General features: G+C 36.0%; 2 protein-coding genes across 2 annotated transcripts in view; both read right to left on the reverse strand.

Annotated features, from left to right (window-relative positions):
• Window positions 1–1521: 1521 nt before the first annotated feature.
• LOC139122470 (RNA-binding protein 28-like) lies at window positions 1522–21030 on the reverse strand. Its single transcript, XM_070687870.1, has 17 exons — window positions 20871–21030; window positions 19006–19051; window positions 18206–18327; window positions 17313–17448; window positions 16700–16830; window positions 16400–16494; window positions 15822–15990; window positions 15290–15442; window positions 14267–14471; window positions 13762–13871; window positions 12530–12606; window positions 10160–10301; window positions 8970–9190; window positions 4835–4984; window positions 3659–3733; window positions 2425–2694; window positions 1522–1842 (listed from the first exon to the last, which is right to left on the reverse strand). The coding sequence occupies exons 1-17, from the start codon at window positions 20992–20994 to the stop codon at window positions 1687–1689; spliced, it is 2382 nt and encodes a 793-aa protein (XP_070543971.1). The 5' UTR covers window positions 20995–21030; the 3' UTR covers window positions 1522–1686.
• Window positions 21031–22288: 1258 nt separating this feature from the next.
• Window positions 22289–25159, reverse strand: part of LOC139122507 (myosin heavy chain, clone 203-like) — a 97405-nt gene continuing 94534 nt past the window's right edge. Inside the window, exon 10 of the mRNA XM_070687952.1 lies at window positions 22289–24001. Coding sequence (XP_070544053.1) covers window positions 23897–24001 — 105 coding nt within the window. The 3' untranslated portion in view covers window positions 22289–23896. The remainder of the gene's footprint in view (window positions 24002–25159) is intronic.

A 25159-nucleotide genomic window follows, 5' to 3' on the forward strand; every position in this document is an offset into this window, starting at 1 on the left:
ACCATTCTCTTACTAAATCCAAAATAAAAAGTAAAGTGTCACCGTTCAAAGTTTGGAACTAGCGAAACAAATTTACCAAACATTGCAAGTTAGAATATTTGAAATTCAAAATGACCGCCATCCCTATATTAACTCTACGAGGGAAAGATTAAATTTTGGATTTGCGGAAAACCAAGGCGGTAAGAATTTTCTTTCTCCAAGAGCTTTAAAATGAGTCATCACAAGTGGTAGATCAGAAAAGAATTGTAGAAATTTGATAATCCGAATATCTGTCCCTGAGGCGCGTTCTACCTTAAATTCTGAGAGCGAAATACAAACACGTGTGAATTCTGTGCTTATCATTTGTTTCGTTTGAAACTTACAGTAAGGTAATAGCAATGGCAATACTGCTAATTTACACTGAACTTGGACAAAAATAGCTGTACACCGTTCAATACTGTGACGTCCGGACTGTTTGTGGTATGTAGCCGAAGCTGAAATATTCCCACAGCCAGTACAACATTTCCACATGGAAGGACATTTAACCTAATAACCTGGGTTGCTGGGAACGACTTTTCTTAACTCGATGACTTTGACATTGCAGTAACTATGATAAACAGAGGTTCGAACAAGTACTTTTGCAGACAAACTGTTTAATCATGGATGAGGAACGCACTCGATATTTCCGCGTGACGATTATCAGACGACCTCGGCTGAGATACATAAATCCCTGCCGTTACGACCGTCTTTTAGCAATGAAAGCCCAGATTACGGAAAGTGATTTTTCGGTTTAGCAAGTTATATGCAATCTGCTGAGATATTTATGAAGCATTGATTTCCCGAGTGAATTACACGCTGGGAGGATTTATGGAAAGAAAAGAGGAAACCGTTGCCTAGGTTACCCCGGTGACGTTGCCAATATTATTACAAAGGAGTGGTATGAAGTGATGGATTGTAGTGTCAGCTGATGTGGACCTGTTTTCTGATACTACTTCATTATTGAGTGCATGGTCAGATATAATGTACACAGGCAGACAGAAAAACACCCACAGACACACTGACACATACAGACAGATAAACACCCACACACTACTACATACGGATAGAAGAACACACCCACAAAAACACAATTCCGTACATACATACATAAATTATGTCACGGGGCTGTAGCAGATCATTGACCCAGTAATGGAGATCTCTCAATTGATGGCATGTTTATGAAACTTACAAATAACAACTTTGCCTTATAATTTATGGTTCCAGTTAATTGTAAATCTACCATTGTCTAGGTTACATCACTACTTATGTCCCATATACATTATATATATATTTATATGTGTGTGTGTGTGTGTGTGTGTGTGTGATTATTCCTTGGTACTACAGTTAAATGCTTTCATCAATTTTGATTAATTTTACATTTGTCTGCTGAAATTTTATTTCAAAGTTACCATTAGAAGCAGGAATCATTGCACAAGCATTCCAACAACACATCAATAGACATAAACAAGAATCATACAAATTACAGTAATTGAGGAATCAGGATTTTGATGTATTAAAATTTTTAATTTACGAAGAGTGTATATTCTCTATACATATCTCAGTAACAAATCACATTTGAAATACTAGCCATGGCTTGGTGAAATACTAGCCATGGCTTGGTGAAATACTAGCCATGGCTTGGTGAAATACTAGCCATGGCTTGGAAATTTATTCAAACCATTTTGACTTTTTCTTTCTTGCAGTCTTTTCCGGTGCTTTTGTTTTAGCAATTTTCTTCTTTTGGTACTGTTGCACCATCTTGTCGAAATCATCTCTGCTGGCAGGACGTTTCTTCTTCTGTCTTTTAACTTTAGGAGCCTTGGCCTGGGAAATTGTAAGAAAAAATACCATTGCAATTATTAATTTAAATTGCTCAACCAAATCCCAACCCAAAGTCCAAAAAATACCGTCAAGGACACTATGTGCTCACATTCGGTTTGAATTGGTCCATTCGAGAAATATTTAAACCAGGAAAAACAAGAATGACAAAAAGCAATAAGGTCTCCAACTTAGGTACTGGAGGTCATCTTTAGGAACATGCATATCAACTTCTATAGCAATGGGAGAAGCAGATCCTAAATACATAAGCAAATGTCAACAACAAAAAACAGAGAAGGCTTGATAAAAAGAAAAGGTGGAGTGGGCAAAAAATGCACAAGGGATCTGGTAAAAAAGTAATGCTACATCATTGATCTTCTAAACCCTACCCCCTCCTCCATATCAAATGTTCCACCCCTTGGTATTACATAAGACCAAATGACAGGAAGTACATTTACAACCTTGGAGATTTTTAATTAATGCCATGAGTGTTATCATTCTAATGTAAACAGTAAATTTTTAATTTGAGAAATTAATTGACGATAAGACAAATCATGAGTATAATAATTGACATTTGACAATGCATACCATAAGTTTTGCAGGAGCTGTACCACTCTGATCACTTTTCATTTTGTTCTGTTTGACTGTAGTCCGACTCTTCTTGTCTTTTGGTGGTTTGGCTGTCGCCCTCTTGTTTCTATTCCTCCACCTCATCTTCGGACCTAAGTGAGATGGCAAACCCTTCTTGACCTTTTGACCAGATTCACTGTCCGGCGTCTTTAACACCATTTGTTTTGATGTCTTTTTGGCTGACTTGATGACTTGTTGTTTATCTTGCTGTGTAAGCTGTTGTTTCAACTGTCAACATAAAGACTGGACTTTGTAAACTGTGACAAAAACTATGCCATAAGATGCACTGTGTTATATATCAGGACAGGTTTTCACACATCATACCCTGACACTGTAACCCCTTCATCATGTGGAATAGTCCAAATTTGTTGCATAAACAATGGGCTGTACCAAAATTTGGTGGTTACAGGGTGGACCCTTTCATTACCATGGTATGACTAAAACTATTGTTATTATTGGATATTATGGACATTTTTACAGGAATTGAGGATGAACAGGTTAAAGGTCAATAGCTGTTACATTTCATCATTCTTGTTCCACAGAACACATACACTTCATTTAAAGCTAAGTATATGGTTGATGTTGACCTATATGTACTTGCATAAATAAAGCTATCTTTGTAATGTCATGTATACTACTTCTATAGACTAGCCATAGTTAACCAATCAAAGTAATACATTGATCAAAACAGATAGGTTGAAGCTTTTTCTCATTTTTTCCAAAAAGAAACTTGAAACAGCTAACTGTCAAAAAATTGTGCACAAAAATTAGCAGTCGGAGCGCATAATTTTAGATCAGAGAGACTAAATCAGGGGTCACCATTTAAATGGCCACCATCCCTGTATTAACTGTATGGGGGAAATTACATTTTGGACAAGTGGTAGATCAGGAAAGAATTGTAGAAACAGGTTATCAAAAATTAACAAATTTTGAATCCTGAATATTTGCAATTCAAAATGGCTGCTGCACACTGTGTTAACTCTATTGGGAAAATTTACTACCAGGGTATTTGGATTTCCACAAAACAAGACTTTGAAAACGTCATTTTCATCATTGTCTTCAAAATAAGTCAATCAGAGCAACAGACAAGAAAGTTATTTGAACGATAAAATTGAGTCTGAAATACTATTGTGACAGGCATTCTCCCATAACTTTAACAGAGGGCAAAGAATCAAATAGAAGACAGACTTACAAGTGATTTCTGCTTCCTTCTTTCCTTTGACTCTAGAGCCCTTTTATTTTCCAGTGAAAACTCCACAATGGGCCTCTGGAAGAGAGATTAAAGTCAAAATACAGGACACACACTCAAGGTCTCTCTGTCAAAATCATTACTACAAAATACCACACTGATATGATAAAGCTGACGTAGACAAAAGATAAAAGAGTTTCCCACTTTGAAAGAGAACAAGTTGATGTGCAGGATAGGTTTACTACAACTTGTAACAAACTATTCTGCCTCTAGAGGGCGCTATAAACTATACATATCCATTTCATGAGCAATCTCATCACTCTAAGCGGTTGCAGAAAACAGCAGATTTATTGTAAATTTCATCACCAGATCTGACAAGTTAATTCACCTTATGTTCACATTTTCAGAAACCTGCAAGGAAATTTACTTATCACTGTCTTGGTTATATTTTGATGAAAAATTCAATATTATCCTTGACGATGACACAGAAAATGATGGCGGTTTGGAATTTCCAAATATCAGTAAAATGGAGGTAACAGGACTGATTTGGGATGACATCAGATTTCCATCATGAATATGCAAAAATAATACTTGTTTGTCAGAAAATTTTGATGAGACTCAACGAAATTAATTAACAGGAATGGTAAAGTGGTACTGAAAGACACAGGAGAATTTCACCATGAATACGTGGGCAGACTATAATTATTACAGTTTTAACCTGTTCTCTTACGTGTGCATCGCTTGGGACATGTAAGAGAACAGACCAAAACTGTAATAATTATTTATAGTCTCTGCACTTTTTGCTCTGATGAAGGAGCAAGACCAGAAGTTTTATGCATATCTCTGGGGATCGAGAGGCAATTCTTCCAAATATGCCGAATATGATGATGTCGTCTTATTAATAATATATCAGTAAATACAAACTTCATCTCATTAATAATTTACAGTAATTCACATCATGCAGGAAAACTTTGTCTGTGATTACTGGTGAAACTCTCCTGTGTCACGCTTACACCTAACTCATTGCGTTCACACCACTCACACGTTCCATATGAAAACAGAGCACAAATCATCGTGTTCACCCCAGTTAACAAATCACAGACTTGAACCAAGTGTAACAGTGGAATTGAAATTGAGCAATGTTACAACAGTTCAGTGCACCTCTCAGACAAGACTCACCTTTTCAGGTCCAAATATTTCAGGATTGTTGTTGACTTGTCTGACAGCTTTCAGAGCATGTTCATGTTCGGAGAACGATACAAAGGCATAACCCCTTGACTTTGGAACATTCTGGCTGTTTACCTGTGACAAGTCTCTCATCACTTTGGCCTGTAAATGTGAAAGCAAGTTCTGGTTACATTTTCATTCCGATATACTCCCTTAAGTCAAGTATACTGTCTGAATCATTTATTTTCTACAGTAAAGTTGGACTTCTACACTTGCAAATGGGTATAAAAGGGTCAAATATAGCAAGCTGAGGGGTTAGATCAATGAGTGTACATGGTATCCTACAGTTTAAAATTCCATCAGCTTTAACTTTTGACACATTTTCCGTAAATTTTGTTCTGTTTTGAAAAATACTTTTTCTCGTTGTAAATTCAGGTTGAAATCCTTAAAGTAGTATGCCCTTCACAAGTAAATGACTTAAACTTTCGCTAAAATTTTCCTCAAGGAATCTTTTAACCATTCATTTTCAAAATCAAGCATAAAAATCAGGGGTCACCATGCAAATTTTGATACTGGAGAAACAAATTACCCAAGACTGACCAATATTTGAGTTTCAAAATGGCCGCCATCCCTGTGTTAACTCTACAGAGAAAAATACAACTTTCGATTTTCAAAAAACTAAGATGGTGAAAGTTTTTCTTATTTAAAGAGCTTCAAAATGAACCCCCACAAGTGGTAGATCACAAAATAATTTAAAAGTTTGAGAATCCAGATATCTGTCGTCAAGGCACATTTTACCTGGAACTTGTCAACACAGCCTGTATGTTTGTAACATCTGATGTTATTGTTGATAAATGAATCTAGTCCAGACTAGAATCACATATCAGCAATAACATTGTATATTCTCAGTGCGATATTTTTGTGAAAGCTAACAGGGAGAAAAAAAATACCGTCAATGACGCTGTACCTTCTCTAATGTGTGGCCAGGTCAGGTAATTGGTTGTTGGCATGGAGTTGTTGGTAAATAGTTGATGATGTAGGGGCATGAGGTGGGATATGGACCCAAAGAACCCAAAAGATGATTAAATACATCAATCAAAACATAGGGCCAAAGTCCCTGAAGCTACTATAGACATGGATACAAAATTAAGTATTTCCTTACTGTATGAAATTATCTCACTAAGGTCATCCTACGGACAAGTAAACTAAATATTAAAGCTGTCTGACCAGCGGTTTTGAAAGAACAAGCAACTCAACAGTTGACAGAGCTCTGTTGAGTTATGTAGAGAATAACCTTTTGTGACACATGTATTGATGAAGAAGGTGGATATCTTTGATTAACATTGTGAGTTCTGTTTTAATAAGTTGAGACTGTACATACTCAGAGAAAGCACACTGCTGAAGAGACAAATGTTTGAAACTTAAGAAGTTCAAGGTCATCAAAATCATTATAAGGAATCAAGTTACACTTTCATTGCACTGTTTACACAGATTGCATAATTGCTATAAATAGCACATAAGGAATCTTTATACAGCCCAGCTTTACCATAAAAACCCTATCACTTTGACCACTCTTTTAATTGACCACTCTATTTTTTTCCTCAAAAAGTAATTTTATTTTATCCTTACCAAGTCAACCATAAATGGAAATTAGAACTTTCTCTATCTCTATCTCTATCTCTATCTCTATTGACTATTTTGAGCATTTCTTTAGATAACATACAGGGCACAATAAATGACGGTTCAGAATATGTCAAAGTTGGGATTCAGGAAAGTTGCCTTTACATGTTTTAATCCTCCAAGATGGTAAGCATTTCACTATGAACTGTCAAAAAAGTTGAACTTTCTGATAATTCTACACTAAAATATTTTGGCTTTGATGATTTCCTAATTAATTCAATTATTTAAAATCATATTAATTATTTTTTTCTGGGTGAATTGATAGGGTTTATACAGTATAAGAATTACATACAATGTAAGTCAAATTTGACCAAAAATGACAAAAAATTCCTTAAAAATACAGATTTGCATATTTCATCACAATTTGAACAAGTCTAAGTGGGTTACCCCTAGGGACCTGTATACCAAATAACAAAGCTGTCTGACCAGCGGTTATGAAGAAGAAGATTTTTTACCAAAAACACCTTTTTTGGCATTAATTTGCCTATTTTCAACAATATCAAAAAATTAAAAAAATAGTTTCTCAAAATCGTATTTTTCATCTACACAACAAATATCAAATCAGTAAGTACTGCGGTTCTCAAGATATTTGAGTGGACGGTGTTTAAGAGTTTAAGTGTTTAAGAGTAAATTTCTTTTCAAAAAATAATTTAATTTGTGACCAAAGGATTTTTATTCTTTGAGTTTACAAATTCAAACATTGCAATTTGTTCAATCATCTTGTGTAGTGCAAAATTTATAAAATGACTGAAAAACAAAAAAAAGTTGGCAGAATTACAGTCTTTGTGATGTAAAATTATTGGTTGACATCACGATAACTGTTAATCTGTTTGAAGTACTAATATACTATAATTTAAAAAAGAAAAATTCATGCAGAAACGGTAAAATATATTGTCAGCAATGTAGTGTTAATTTGACTTTACATCAAAATATGCCTTTGCTGGATACCAAATACATAGGGCGAAATATCAGCCATGTTCAGCAAAATCCACACAACAGCATTGATCCTTTTCTAATTTGATTTGCTTTGCTTATGTTATCCTTGTATGACAGTCAGTACAATATGGAACTTGAACACAACACAGTGAATAAGTATGCTGTAAATGAAATGGTGTGGCTGCATCCACATGCAGCAATAGGAGTGCCTTTGTCTCTCACCCCTCATTTCCAACCTGTCCCATCCCTGAAAAAATAGTTTGGTCTTATATTTATAATGTTAATAATTTCTGTATTTCTTAAAATGTGCGCATCTCAAAAACTTTTGATCATAAACATTTTCATTGTTTTTTATAGCTGACCAATCAGTTAACCTGTTTATTTTGAATATTTGCGCATTTTTCCTCGGTATTTGACATTTTCTGAATACTTCTTATTCAGTTTGTCATTTTCTAAAGTTTAAATGCTCCATTGTGTGGTCAAGCTTTCCACAAGCATCAAATGTGGTACTTCATATAGGAGGGTCTGCCTCTAGAGGGCGGGCATCATGAACACTCCTGTGTTTGTTGGTTAATTCCTCCACGTAAACTTCTGATTGTACTGTAAACATTGAACATGGCCGACGTCCGATTTTCCTGTCTAAAACTTTCACTCATTTTCGTTCATATGACTCTGAAACTCCAGGAAACGATTGGGAAGAAAGGGTTATCTTGAAATATTGAGGTACTCGCCGATATTTTGCAAAATTAAATGAGAAAAAATGCAAGAAAATGCCGACAGGCTTACACAATGACAGTTTTCAGACTCGAAGGCATATGATCATCTCTGCAACAGGCCCAGATCACGTGAGACCATGAGGGGATATCCACGCAACTCAGTACCAAACACTAGCGCTCACAGAGTGAGCAAACACAAAGTGAGTACCCCTAACGTCAGCTCAGTAGTCTGTAATAGATTGTAGTCAACTAAGAAACCTTGGAGAAAGGCTTAACACTGTGGCTATGCCGCTAAGTCCCTTTTGATTTTTGTCATAGCTCAAAATCGTTCTCCCACACCTCAACCTGAGCCATGAACACCCCCACCAGTTTATGATATGACCCATCACAATGACATGACGTCAACGGATCTTGACAGACGGAAGTCTTGACAGACGGAAGTTCTTGACAGCAGCATATTGGTTTTCAACTCTAATACCTTCTCTGTCTATAAATAGACACGAGAAGGTAATTAACATTTCACTATTTTCTAGACAAGCATGATGACAATTTTGTCAAAAGCTGCTGCAGCTGTCCCTTAACTCCTCTCCATACAGAGTCACTAAGGTGTAGCTTACTCCAAAAAAGAGTAAAATTTGGGCTGATGAGCAGCGTCTCGGAAACTGTTATCCAATTGGGTTGCTGAATCTTGCTGCTATAATTGAATAATACAAATTGACTCCCTAAGTTGCTGTGAATGGTGACAATTGACCAATCACTTAAAACCTTCAGAGCACGCTGCACATTAGCAGTAAAAATTTGTCTTGATGGCTAACCTCAGTGATTTTCATTCCCTTTTCTTTGACAGCCTTGGCAAATATCTCTCTCAGCTGTTTATCTGTGACTGACTTGGGTAGATTGTGAACACTTAGTCTTGTCGGTGAGATGAAAATGTCCAAACTTTTCAGTTTTTGTTTCTTCAAGGCAACCAACTTGCTCCTCTTGCTAAGGTCAGACTCTGATAAACTTTGAGCTGCCTTGGTGCCTGGCCGGATCACTAGAATGTCCAAATATGGTATCAGTAAATTAAATTGCAAGTATCTATGCTACAGTCACCATAATGTTTTACAAGACAGGTGAAGTGAAGCTATAAGATCTTATTTGCCTATAAACGCAAAGAAATCTCTCTCCCTCCCAAATTGCATAGCTACCGAATCTAATAGTATGTTCCACTCAGCTCTGATCCTTTTTTGAGATAAAAACGATTGTTTTTGTTTCTCTGATGTGTTTATCATATGTTGATCAATCAATGTTCGAGAACTTTCAACTTTTATTCAGGTGACGATAGTCAACTTTGATGAATATCATGGCCATGCTGGGCTGGTAGATTTGTCCAGTAGGATACATGAAATCTGTGCATTACAATTGAAATGTTCATTATCATGCCATAATGCAAAATATTTCAAAACTATTAATGCCTTAAGGTAGTACGCACCTCGAAAGTGAAAGACTTAAACTTTTGCTCTAACTTTCCTCAAGGAATCTTTCAATCATTCTTTCAAAATCAAGAACAAAAATAGGGCGTCACCATGCAAATTTTGTTACTAGAGAAACAAATTACCCAAGATTTACCGATATTAGAAATTCAAAATGGCCGCCATCCCTGTGTTAACTCTATAGAGAAAAATAAAAACTTTCAAATTTCGAAAAACTAAGCTGGCAAAAAGTTTTCTTTTACCAAGAGCTTTAAAATGAACCCCCACATGTGGTATATCAGAAGAGAATTGTAAAAGTTGAGAGTCTGAATGTCTTCCCCAAGGTGCGTTCTAACTTAATAAGTGTTTCTCTAAGAAGTAGTCCATACCCCTTAGATTATCTCTCCACTGTGATACATATCTCAGTGACATCATTTTTTTTACATCTGCAGTTTCCCCAATGTAAGCATGAACACAAAGCCAAAACAAAATACTGCTAAGTTAATAAATATTTTTGAACCAACTTGATGATAGAACTTCTCATCACTTACACCCTTCCCTTGCCAAATGCAAGTTTCTGTTATCTTTGCCTGTCTTCTTTTTCTTCTTATCCTTTTTCATTTTCTCTGCATCATCTTTGCTTACTGCCATGGATATGACCAATCTGCGGCCATCAATAGAGATGCCACCAGTCTGTGAAGGCAACAAAGGGCAAAGACGTGGACTGGCACATTAGCAGGAGACTAACTTTTTATCATGCATTCATCGTTTCTGGTCAACTGTACAAAGCAAATACATTTGTGTTTCTTCTCTCTGAATTGTGTCGAACTACAAAGTACAATTCTTGTCAAAGCAACATGCTGTGTCCAACTTTATACAGGTGAATTCTAGTCTGGGATGAGATTCAGTTTCCAGCACTAACATCGGATATCACTCACACAGGCTGTTTGACAAAGTGAATTCTGGGAATGTTGTCAAAATATTGGGAATAGGACAGGAAACTGTACTGACACAAGGAAAAAAATAAAAAAATAGAGCAAAATTGACAGTTGATGGGGCTTCAGCAGAGCATTATTTGTGAGTTGTCAAATTTTCTCAGCTGTAGATTTTAATTCAGTCCTCATTATGACCATAGCTATAAATCTAACCTGGACTTAATCCTTTAACCCTTTCACCACCATGGTTTAGCCCAAACCTATTGTTATCAATGGTGATTATGGACCTGTTTACAGGTTAATGAAGCACATGTAAGCCATGATAAGATACAACATCTTACCATCACAGGTTTCAAAACAAAACAAAACAAATTTTGATCAAATACAACAAGGGACAATATAAGGGATACTAGCAATTTTATCCGTGTCTCCAGTGTTCTCACCAGAAAAAAAAATTTGTGGGACATTTTGTCCCGCTGACCAAAAAAAAGCGGGACAACGGATGATTTTTGTGAGACAATATATAAATATGTTAAAAAAGTCAAACTGCAAATACGAACCTTATTCTATGCATGGAAAAAATAAAGGACTCAACAACTCATTCAACTTTTTTGTAAACATTCGATGAACATATAAACTGATATTGAATATCAGTGCCTTTTAATGAAAAGTCTGTGGGACTTTCGTTCTTTCCAGTGTGAAAGTCCATTTCGGGGCCTCTACAATAACAGTAGTTGCTAGAGTGTCCAGCCGTTCAGCTCCCACTCCCAGTTGATTCCTGTCATTAGTTACATTTTTTTTTCGCACACTAAACCCCTTTCACAACCAGCAGAAGGAACAGGCCAAGTCAGCATTTACTTAGATCAAGAAACATATCCCTATGATGTTTGTAAACAATCATCAACTTTGATGTGAAATTTTGGTCGCCAGCCAAGGCTACAAATTTTGTCAATTGATTGAAGCATGGAAAAAAGACGTCCATGTTCTCACGTATAAGTTCGCCTGGAATAATATACTTATCACATGCGCAAGCCAAGAATTGATAATTTTTTGCATGATAAGAGAACTTTCCTCCAACTATTCCACATTTAGACCTCGGAACTACTTTGGAATAATATTATCAAGCGGCAGTGGGCCAGTTGTCGATCATCAGTCGTGGGTACTGGGTCGCGTGGGCGAGGAACGGAGCAAATGCCTGATAACATCACACAACACGTATCTCCCGCGAAGTTTATACATGATTCCAAACATAGCAAAGACCTAAAAATTATCTCAGATTCGAGAACAAAAATTCACTGAATCTCGACGGCACGAACACTATAACGTCGTTCCCGTCAAGACCCTGGTTGCCATGCGGAACTCACAGTATAACGCTACCAGCCTTGAGTTCGTTGTTTTCGAAAATGTTCATGTAATTCCTTAGGGATATACAAGCTTTACATTCTTGTGTTTTCGTAGTTCGGATTATTGTTGTCGTAGCCTATGAAAATATTTATCGTGCCCATGACGCCTCCAGCTTCCGCGAATTCCGTGGACATGTACCGGTATGCATGCAAGGCGAACACGTCCAGTGCGTCAGACTACCACAGTCTCGTGTGGTTCAATACACGACGGCCGCTGTGTGGTATACGTAATGCATCCACACATCGGCCACCATGTATCAAATCGTAATCACAAGTGATTGTGGCTTAAGTACGCCCTCTGACGGGTATTGCCTCCAGATTGCCTCGGTTTCAACCAGGAAGTGTAATTACTCGTGTCAATCATTTACGTCCATGGTGAAAAGTACTGGCTGTATGATACGGCGGCCGGCCGTACGGCTGGCACCACGAAAGTTTATAATTTCAAAGGCGCGCCACTATTGGCGCGCACGCCCAAGAAATCCGCGACAAAACAGAAAAATACGCGAGAATGTCTCGGAATCGCGGCCTGGTGAGAACGCTGGTGTCTCCAGCATTTAATTATTTCATAAATTCCTTGGCTCACCTTTGAATCCATCTTTTCTGATTTTTCAAAACACTTCTGAGCGTCTTCAGTTTTTTGGAATTTAATAAATGCTACACCTATAGAGGAAAAGAGTTGTGAAAAACTTGACTTCATTTTGGAATTTTTATAGGCTGCCATGACTAAATCCTGTGCAATTACAGTCATGGCCAGGTGACCAATGTAAAGTGCGCCACCAATGGCAAATTTCAGTAATTACATGTACTTCTGTTAATTAATTTAGCATCTAATGATTTTGGGCAAAACTGTTTCTTTTTTGATAAACACGATTGGATATAATTTGGGATAATTATATGGTGAAGTAATGTCAGTTTAATCTGCTGATGTAGGCTCATCTGCTTTTCTTTTTAAGTTATACACTTGTTTTAATGAGTAATTTGTTATATTGCAACATTCAGCTATAGGGCACCTAACATTTTTGAGAAATTTGAAAATCATTACGATCCAATTATCCCACATTAGTTCCAATCAAGTTGATGTCATTCTGAAAGTTTCAAATGGAACAAAGTGTGAAATTTTTTAAACCTCTAAAAATAATTTTACTCCGTAAAATAAACACTAAAAGCAGAGTTTTTAGTGTAAAATGACTGCAGATGAAGGGACTCATTAAAATATTCCAAGAAGAAACTCTATCTCCTTTTGGTGTTTCTCCTTGCTTCTAGCATTGAATAATTTGAAGCTTCCTTCTTCGCTTACTGACGAAAATGCATGCTGATGATCATGATATATGTGAAATACATGCAAGATGTGTGCAGTGTGCAAAAATATCCTGACCATGAAATATTTGGACATGACAAAGTAGACGGCAGTGCTGGAATTGTACAGGGTTCAGTCATGGCAGCTTACGATAAGCACACAGAACCAGCATAGTACCAGACAGAAGGAATTACTGAAATTTGCCATTGGTGGCGCACTTTACATCGGTCACCTGGCCATGACTAGGATTGTACAGTATTCAGTCATGGCAGCCTATGAAAAGCACACAGTATCAGACAGAAGGAATTACTGAAATTTGCCATTGGTGGCGCACTTTACATCGGTCACCTGGCCATGACTGGGATTCTACAGTGTACAGTATTCAGTCATGGCAGCCTATGAAAAGCACACAGTATCAGACAGAAGGAACTACAGAAATTTGCCATTGGTGGCGCACTTTACATCGTAATCTGGCCAAGGAATGATGCAGGGTCGGAAAAAGAATGCACTGTGTTTACCTCTTGAACGTTCTGTGTCTGGATCTATTAATAATTTACAGTATCTTATTTTCCCGTACTCCTCAAACTTTTCAGAAATGTCTTCTTCTTCCGCTTCAAATGGTATGTTTCTGAACAAAAAATTAGAACGATATAAAATAAACAGAAATTAAAAATAGCTGTAAAAGATCAAGCATTTGGCTCAAAAAGCATGATTTTAATTTTTTTGTCAGGAATGTTCCTTTGCTTTACCAGGTCATTGTTGCTTTTAAGGAATATGTAACTGACTGAAATAAGCAGGTACATTGCACCTTGATAGACAGGAAAGTTTGGTTTGTGTTTCTTTATATCCATTTGCTTATGCTGACTTTATATGGATGGAATACTTTCTAAGGAATCTGAAAATCTATCATAAATGCAAGAATGAATACTGAACAGTTACATGAATATTAGGTCAATGGCAAGATTTGTACGGATGAATAATTGATCTTGTTACCGATGGTTGAGTCACAAATATCCTACAAACCTGACGAATAAAGTTTTCTGTTCAGATACATCACTCGGTGGAGGTTCTTTTGGTTTCTGTGGTGACTCGTCCTCACTATTTTCATCATCTGACCATTCATCATCTGATTTGTCATTATCATCATCATCATCATCATCATCATCACTGTTGCTATGGTGACCATCCTCTGATCCATCACCTTCACTTTCATCTTCTTTATCAGAATCTTCAACAGTAAAATTTAAAAAGTTGATTCAATTGATGACCAGACACACAAAGTCATCATTGTAATTCTTACCAGCAAGGAAGTGATGTACAACTCTTCTGACAGTGACACATTCATGCTTTTATTAAGAGCGTTCAGCAGGTTAATCTTAATGGTGTTCCCCTCAGTAACCAAATGTTACATAGTTCCTAAATTATTTACCACTGTTCACCAATCTCAGCAAAAGCACCACGCATAACAACCTACATTGTTGAAATGAAGCTTGTCATATTTGTTGCTAATTGCTTTATATCAGTATGAAATGTTACGCCTTTTCACAAATTATGTTACTGGACTCTACCCTTGGTAAATGAAAGCAGTTATATACATCAAACATTCTCATAAAAACATAGACATATGAGTAATATAAATATTTGATTTGATTTGAAGAGAGTTTTGACTATAAAAAACCTTTGATTTGCCAGGGATGACCTACGACCTCTGAGTTATATATTTGATTGAAGTGATTTTTGACTTCAAAAAGCCTTTGATTGGCCAGGCATGACATAGGACCACAGAGTGATATATTTGATTGAAGCAATTTTGACTCCAAAAAGCCTTTGATTGGCCAGGCATGACCTATGAAGCAATTTGAACTTCAAAAATCTTTGATTGGCCAGGCATGACCTATGACCACAGAGTGATATATTTGATTGAAGCAATTTTGACTCCAAAAAGCCTTTGATTGGCCAGGCACGACCTATGACCTCAGAGTGATAGCTGACAGCAGACTTCACAGTAAATGTTTTACTCTGTTCAATGGAGATTATTAATGTTACCTTCACTGTCCATGGTCTCTTGCTGTTCAACATCTTCATCAGAATCTCCTGATTCTGTGCTTTGTGATTGTTTTGGTTGATTTTCTTCTTCTTGTTTGACAGCTGCTTCATATTTGACCTTGGGAACTGCCCAGTCGACAGCAACAGGTCGGCCTGATGTAATCAAAACATATGATACAAATATTGTAATTTTAAACTTGAAGGAACAACATGGTCAGCATCAATATATACACTAGAAAATTTCATTCTTTAATGTGACTCAATCACCATAAAATATTGCCAGCAATTTGCAAGTGACCCTCTTCACTATAACAGCAGTATAAACTTGAACTGAATTTGTTAAGATGGTATTTAATTAATTAATCCCAATTGCCTGTATATAGTTAAACAGTCACCATTGAAACCAGTGGTTTTGGATAAAATCATGTAAAAAGGTTAACATGGTTTTGTCAGAATGCATGAGAAAATAAAACAGCTATGTAAATACACATATCAGCAGTTGAAAAATGAACAGTAAAAATTCACATTTTACCTTTGATTTCTTTCATGTTAACTTTTTTCACAGCTTTAGTGGCTTCTATTACATTGGAGAACTGTACAAACCCAAAACCAAACATTTTTCCGTCACTTTTCTTTGGAATGCTCACTTCGCTGATCTGACCAAACTCACTGAAAGCTTCTTTCAAATCTTCCTCAGAACACTGAAACACAGAATATTACAGAATGATTAGTTGAAATTCATCGAATTGATATTGAAGACACTTCATTTAACACTCTTTTTAACACAAAATCATTAACTTGCTGGGCTTTGATTTGCTGGGAATCAAAAGCTATAGTGATGGATTAGCCAATGCAGAAAGTCTCTACCAGGGGCATGCAGCAATGCTTGGGAGTCTCCTAAATTGTCACATAGCTATATAGACAAATATTAACCTCAACAAATTGAGATTTTCACATGCTTCCTCTCCGACTTCAGATTGCTCCTCCAATGCCCTCCTTTCCAAGGTCAAGAATTTATTTTCATCAACCTAAACTCTGATTACTAGATATTGTGAGATTATATATGACCACTGTTGTTTACTTTAGACACATAAAACAGATACTGCTTACCTTAAAACTAAGATTTCTAACAATCAGTCTCGACTTCTTCATATTTGCAAATGATTTTCTTTTTCTTGACTGTAAATCTGCAGACAAAACAGCTCCTGCAAACAAGAGAGAATCAGGTCTGAGAATTTTATGTTCATCAAATCAGGATAACTAGATGAATGTCACAGAGACACAGAACATCAAAGTGGTAAAGATGTAATCTCAAGTAACCATAATGTATTGGTCACAGAAAGAAGGAATGTAGAAATATGCATTGACAGAAACAGAAAGGAGAATTATATTTATGACCTTTTGACTGACCTTTCAACTTCTTCCTGTGTAATCGACCAATAGCAGACTTGGCATCTTTACATCTGGTGTAGACGATCTCAGCAGTGACCTTATTTTCATTTTCAATTGGAAATTTCACTTCAATGACGTTTTCAGTCCTCCTAACGAATTGTAAAAATATTTTGTCATGAAGAAATGGTTCAAATCATTATGGAATATGTTCACACATCTCAGGAAAGTCTGAGTGAGAAGCCTCAATGTTAATTGGCCTGCATAAGTTAGGAATAAAATGAAGGCTACTCACACCTAAGTTGGGATTGACATGAAAGCATACGATGACATCTACATTGTAATTTGGGATAAAATTAATGCTTGTCAGGCCTAAGTTGGGGAAAAAATGAAAGCTACAATGTAGTGCTACCTAAGCACAGAATAAAATAAAAGCTAGTGGTACCTAGGTTGGGAATAAAATAACAGCTGGTTTTATCATACTTGGATATAAATTGAAAACCAAGTGTTGTCCTACCTAAGTTGGGAATAAAATAAAGGCTAATTCCACCTAGGTTGTGAATAAAATGGACGTTACGTGTAGTTCCACCAAAGTTGGGAATAAAATGAAAGCATGAAAGCATGAGTCACTCACTTAAGTAATTTATCTAGATCATCCTTGGTTACATCATTGGTCAGTCCGCTAAGTACCACTGTTCTTGTCATCTCTGTATACGATGCTTTTTCATCTGTGTTGTCATCAGCTTTGGGTTTTTTCCTTTCTGGAGAATCTGAAATTTTGACATACGATGAAAAAAGTATTTCTAGTGACATATGAATACATTTATATTTGTGAAATATTAAGTTATTCAACTTCTTTTTCTGATTAATACATGACAAACTGTTGCTAAGAAACAAGAATTATATGGGAAAAGAGTGCATTCGACGTGTTAGTAAGTCTTGATTCAAATTCACTGGAACTGAAATCATATAATTGAAGATGTTTTCACTAAAGTTGTAACTCATTAAAATCATTGTAGTACTACATTATTATTTTGAAATGCGTGGGTAATCTCCTGCACACTGATAACAATGTCTGTGGCTTTCAAAACAATAACAATTTTACAAATATTAAGTACTGTAAAAGCACTATCAATTCAACCATCCTATTTTTTTTCTCAAAACGTAATTTTATTTTACTCTTATCAGTTCAACCACCAATGAAATTTTGACTTTCTCAATCTCTAATAATTTGACTAACCAATCATGACAAACTGTTCTGAACATTTTATTTTTGATAAAATACACAAAACAATACATTGTATACCAAAGAATGTCTAAGTTGGAACTTTAGGAAAATCACCTTTGTATGTTTCAATCATCCAAGATGGTAAGCATATCACTTATGAACTGTCCAAAAAGTTAAAATCCCTAATAATTCAACCACTAAAATTATTTTGGCTTTGTTAATTTTCAAATAATAAGATAATTTAAAATCGTAATTATTTGTTTCTGATTGAATTGATAGGGTTTTTACTGTACATGTACCTTGTTCATGTTCTGCATCTTGTTTCCTCTTCCTGTTTTTAAATTCTTTATTTGCATAATCCAAGTGTAATTTCCTTCCTTCAAGTTTCACAGTTGATGTCTTGGCCTTTACGGCATCATCTCTGTCAAAGATCAGAAGATGTTATTGTGTCTGCAGATTACTAAAGAAAATTTGAATCTCTATTCTAGAAAGACACACATTGTACATTTTAGAGTAAAACTGAATCATAAAATTCTTCAGTACTGCAAAGCCCATTCTTGTAGCAAAAACCGAGTTTGTAGAACTGCCAGCTTTCAAGTGATGATAGAATTTTTGTCCAAGAAAACTGTATACAGATTGTGTGAATATCAAAATATATGCTGCTGTAGCAAGCCATGGGTACACAAGCATTTGTCAAAATGTACCACAGCCAGAATAACCACACACTGGTGTCAATGGGGTAAAATTTCCCTTTCTATCCACCAAGACAATTCAGTCCTATCATTGAAAGCTCATTCAGAATCAGCTTGTTAAGTGTTCAGACTGCTTACAATATTTTTTGAACTCATAAACACTACACAGATCAACCTGTATCCCACCTGAATTTGAATTCAGTGTTGTGGTAGCTTCAGCTAGGAATGAGAGGGGAGATTAATTTACAGTCAGTTACAGCAAAGCAGAGTATTTTGACTTTATCAGCTGCACATTAATTTAACTGTTTTCTATTGAAATTTGCAAAGGATGTAATTACAATGACTGTATGTATTAAATGGAAAAAAGCTAACATTTTCATCTGCAATAAATGTACATTACTACTTACTTCATTGCAAATGTTACATATCCAAATCCGCGGCATTCTGATGATCCTGAAGCAAATGAAAACATCTACTTTATTGAAACTGAAAAAATATTTAAAGACATCAATGCGGCTTAAAGTTGAACAGACGATGGACCTTGCATCAATTGCAGGTATTTATTTGCTCTGAAAATGGAGATTCTATTCACAAGGGAGTCGTAATCCAACTCTTATATTCTCAAAATCACATACCTTGACACACTGTGTTGCGATATTCTAATCACTTTAGACAGTTCAGGCCATCAAATATTTCAGCATGACCTTGCGTACAACCCCTGGTACATCATTTTTAGATTTTCAGTGAGCATATATGTAGCTTCAGTGGTATGTGTTAGGGAAAGCCAGCCATGGAAAGTTGTCAGGGAAAGCTGTGGCCTACGGAATGGCGTGTACATATAGGTACAGTTTATCAAAGGATGTCGGCCAGTGCCCGCATCGGCAATCTCAGCCAGTTGGGAAGGTCGGCCAGGATATGCTTGCATTCGCTTTCTTATAAATTACAAAATCTTTTATCTGCATGCCTTATACTTTTTTGTGAGAAATTTGATTTTTATTTTGTGGTTAGATATAGGTAATTAGAAAACAGCATGAAGTGGTACATGTACACGGTGAACACATATGTACATTGGCTGTTGTCATGATGTAGTTAGGATGCTATGTACGCAAACTTCAAGGAAGGTGGTAAACATGCCAGTGCATGACACTGAGATCGCTTTTGCATGATAATTTGGCAGCTGAGGACTAAAAACAATACAGCAGTACCATATTTTAGATCTGTTTACTTGTTGCGCCCACAACTGTCAGACTTTATATTCGGCGGAAGGTCCTACTAATTACTGCCTATCACTGCCCGTCAGGAAATTAGCCTTCCAATTACTGTAATCAGTCGATATTTCAATACCAAAGAACACTTCTCTTTGTTAAAACTAACGAAATAATATTCCCAGATCCGAAAATTGTTGATTTTCGAATGAGTAGCAACGCTAATCGTGTGATCGTACATGCATCACCACTGGCCATACATACTGCCGTCGACGTCTGACCACTGCCGTCAGGAAATTTACCTTCCCATTACTGTAATCAGTTGATATCCCATATCAAAAACATTACTTACTATAGAACCAAACAAACTTGTCATCCCTGGCGAACCCAACAACGTTGATTTTCGAACTAGTGGCACGCTGATCTTATTCGATGTCCGAACACTGCCCGTCACTACCCGTCGAGTAGAGAACTTAGCGCTCCAATATTAATGTTAGTTCTGAGACAGGATTCGGGCATTTGGAGAAAAACAGACTCTTATTTTGTAGCTTTCTATTATATTAGTGGTCTTTGGTATTGATATATCGGCTGATTACAGTATTTGGAAGGTTAATTTCCTGACGAGCAGCGACGGGCAGTAATTATAAGGACCGTTCGGCGGATCAGCATTTGAGTATCAAGATAAGCTAGGCCAAACGGGTGAGAAATCCTTACACTTCATTGTCTAAAATTTGGATGCAAATATCTTGAAGACGATATATTCAACCATAAATGGGATAGGAAGAGTAAGAGTGTCTATCTGATTGAATACTGCCAACCGTATGGTTAATTGCGATACCGTGACAACGGAATGTCAATTGTCAGGGTATCTTATTGCTGCAGTTCCGTAATGTCCTCGGCGATTTTGGATAGTTAGGAACGTGGGAAAGGAAAGGCCACCTTTCTACATCAACCGAAATCGCGGGGGAAGTTGTCGGGTATGGAACTGCAGCATGGTATCTCCGGGAGATCTGGCAGAGTGACATACACTATATTCAAAAGTAGTTGCCTTCGTAATCGGAACTAACCCTTTTTGCTCACAACAAAACATCTTCTCAGTGGCCCAATATCACTGAAGACTTCTTCTAACTTCTCGTTTGTTGTTGAATACGGCAGGTTTCTCACGAACAACGTGGTACAGGGCGCAGCCATGTTTAAAGTTGTCCGCTGGCAGGTTGTGTCTTTACTCCACTCCAGGACGGCGCCACCAGCGGTGAATTTTCAAAGAATCTTTATTTTTTCTTCCCCCATCCCCCCCCCCCCCCCCCCCCCCGAAATTGACAGGATTCTTGGAACAAGCAACAGTAAAAATCTATATATTGAGAGATGGCTGTTCTTTCGTCACTGATAACTATATGAATTAATAGTAAATCCAAATATGTTTGGAGGAATGGTCCAGCAAAACTTGCACAAAAGTAGGTTGCAAACTTGTTTAACCCTTTCAGTGCTGTAGATTTTCCCATCAAAATTTTAGAGCAACATTTTATCAATTTTTATAAATTGTTTAGTAGTTTTTTTTGATAATTTTAGACCAAATGAACATCAAATTTCATTGCCTACAGTCTTCTATCATAATTTTGGCAGAACTCTCAAAAAAAATTGACTGGTGCACATTTCATAAATGTAACAAAAACTGACTCTGGCACTCAAATCTTGTTTAAACTATTTACAATTATTTGTCCTAACATTTTCATGTAGGAAGCTTCATGAAAATGTTTGCACAAATACCGGTAATGTAAGTAGTTTAAACAAAAGTTAGTGATTACAAAGGAGATAATAGAAACAATACTGACAATACAAATTCTTTGACATATAGCAAGTTGTGTGTATAATTATCTCTTCCATATTAGCCAATAGCAGATCCTTTTACTCGCCAAATTTTCCACATTCCCCGTTTTCAATAGAATGAGTGGATCTTTACAAGGAAAATTAGCTGAAGAGCAATAAACAAACGAGAGAAATAAACCCTGTATGAAAGGGTCATAGAGGTAAATTGTTAGGTATTAGACTGATAGGGGTCAGAGTTCGTGACTTCTAATTACCATATTGATTGACATCAAACAAACATTCTGCAAGATCTAACCCGGACATTTTTAGAGGCATGCTAGGATGTTGTGATTTGAAGGACTACCCTATTCAGTACCATTGTTCAATGCAGCACTCCTTGTGCTTTCAGTACTGTGGTGAATTTGGACCTTTTAAATAAGAACAGCCTGAGGGGTGAAAGGGTTGACCTGCTAAACCTGCTAACCCCCATCTCCAGTGGACAGTTCCAGCAATCACCAAGCATTGACAGCAATCGGTTCAGACCAAACCATTGTCATTGAATGCGGTGAAAGAGTTGGTTCTTCAAATGACTACTGCTCCTGCCTCCCACAATGTTCACATCTTACAGAATACTTGCTTGACGCAATCGATGGCAATGATAACCACACCGTAAACAATCTTATCAGCAAATGTAGTTTATTTCATGTAAGTGGTAATCATCATTTAACAAAGATCAGTAATAAAATAATAAACATTTATTGAATGACATGGTCCCATGATGGTCAGTGAGAAAACTAAGGTATTGATACAATTACATGCCATGTGACCGTTACTAATCAATTTAAGTAGATTATCAATGAGCCAATCAGTGTACAGTTTGCTGCTTCGTCATTTGAAGTGATGTTCTACTCTGGAATAACATGGACGCACGGTGTTTAATAGACTGTACGACCAATGGATCACCTTATGGCAGTACAAACCAATCCATATGTACAAACACGTTTGGAAATACATGTATTTCTAAGCCAGTTTGTGCTCCTATTTTGTTTGTATCATGGTCCGTTCAAATTCCTTGTTTAACACATTGAGATATAAGATCAATCTTGTGCACCCTGCCAGCATTGTCATTGTTGACAAACAAAATTCATGCAAAAGGTACAACATCATGTTATCAACAACAACAATGCACTTAACACGTACATGTACATGTACAAGGATCATGAATGTTGACCAGCCAAGTACAAAGTGTTTTAAAGCTTCTATTCAAAGCAAATAACCAAACAAACTATAAACAAAACTTTATGGTCCTATGGTAAGTTTTCAATGTCAGGAGGGCAGTTCATTTACAATGAGCTGTTTTTATTCTGCATAAATTGCAGAAAGCAATTTCATTTCAGTAAATTTCAAAACATATGGTCTGGACTCAAAATATCTGGCAACAAATTTACTACTAACAGATTTGAATCCCTTGACTATCCTGATTACAGCTACCATAATGAATTAAATGCTGGAAAATTCCTGTGATAATGTATCCATGTTCATATAATCTTTGATGTAGGAAATAAGTAGTCACACAGTTAATGTACATATCATGAATAATTTGATTGCCATGTTCTCTCTCATCTACACTGTCAGTTTCTGTTCAACTTTCAAGTAAGTTTTCATAAAACAATCTCGATATACCAAGGTATTATACACTGCTTTCAAACTGTAGCCACACAGATGACATAGTGACAGAGTGATATCATTGCACGGTTCATCTTTAACTTTCAATGGATATTGCACAACTTTCTTATCACTTCAAAGAAATGTTCTGTTCTAAATAAACTTAAGATACAATAAATCTTAATCTGAATCATAATGCAGTAATATCGCTTAGAAATTGCATCAAGAACAATTTATGTTTTCAAAAACTTTACTCCTTTTGGAAGGGGAATGATTGTCAAAATAATAAAAGAAATAAAATATAAATTCTGACTAATGATACAAAAACCATCAAAGTCAATGAATTCTTCACAAAATTATACATTATTATGTTTTTCAGAAGCATGGACAAACAGTCAATTCCTGGAAAATTGACAATTACTTTTTTCTGGTCAAATTACATTTCACGTCATGTGACAATATTCGTCATCTTAATCTGTGTATTTGGTTACAAAAGGACAGGAAAATTGCTTTGAGAAAACAGCTTTACAGTTATTTATGGAAGAAACAAGCTATTGTGGCAATGAACTGAAGTGAATTGGAAAAAATGAGAAAAGATTCTAGTAGTTTTCTATTTTCCAGGTTAAGTCTCCATGGTGACATTCTTTCTCCTAAATTTGGATGGCCGGGCACGTCCCTTTGGTCCAGATAATCTTCGTTTAGTTGCAAGTGATGGTGCCTTGATTTGCTGAGAAGAGGCAAAAAATAATGAAATATATTTATATATGCAGTACTTTTTGTTAATTAATGTGTATCACTACAAATAATCAAGTTAAAGCACAGATTGGTAATGTCACATATTGCATTCAGCTTGCACAACAAGTTGATAAACATTTTGACATAGTAAATCTATTTTGAAAATACAAATTATGCAAGCACAGATAATTGAAAACAACTTGAGTTAGCACATGTAGAGCTTCATGAAATTGTACCTCAATTGCAGCTTTTGTAAAATGATTTAAAGCTTTCTTGAAATACTTCCAAAGAATGAATTTTCAAGGTGCATACAGTTTTCAAATTTTATGTTAACCCTTTGCACCCTGACCCCCTGGTACTCTATGACGTCATTGGACATTCTGTCCGAGCCGGGTTTCAAAGGGTTAACATGTACAGATACAATACTTGTGAAAATTTCATATAAGAGTGTAATTTCTTAAAAAAAGCAATACCTTGCAATGAACTTCATCTTATCATTGAGCCATGGTCTTACTTAACATACAATGTCTGGTTGCTAGGTTGTGATCGGCATCATACCGTACATTTATGTAAAATTTGGTCATCAAAGGTTCACCAGCTTGTTACTATGCAAACTTATTAACACTTTGATCAGGGTCTTCCTAAACCAGTTGTCTTGCTGCCTGAGATACTCCTACACAATAAATACCTGGCATCTGTTATCCCCAGCATATATACATATATATATATATATATATATATATATATATATATATATATATATGACCATGTCAAAATCTACTGTGTATATATATATATATTATATATATATATATATATATATATATATATATATATATATATATATATATATATATATATATATATATATATATATATATATTATATATATATATATATATATATATACCAGTCCAGGGTTCGAAATTTATTTTTTGTTTGGTGGTCATGTTTGACCACCAGATTCAAATTTTGGTGGTCAATTGCAAAATTTGGTGGTCAAAAAATTGATCATATCAGAGTGTAAATCTTGTGGAGGTATGGGTCCATGGGGTGAATAGTGGGCTGTACATGCTGTTTTGAACCATTTCACCATGCTGCTACACATGTTAAGTTGGTTTACATGATGTTGGATGCTCAGTAAATCCAC

The sequence above is a fragment of the Ptychodera flava genome, chromosome 2, assembly GCF_041260155.1.
Source record: "Ptychodera flava strain L36383 chromosome 2, AS_Pfla_20210202, whole genome shotgun sequence".
In the NCBI taxonomy this organism is placed as follows: domain Eukaryota; kingdom Metazoa; phylum Hemichordata; class Enteropneusta; family Ptychoderidae; genus Ptychodera; species Ptychodera flava.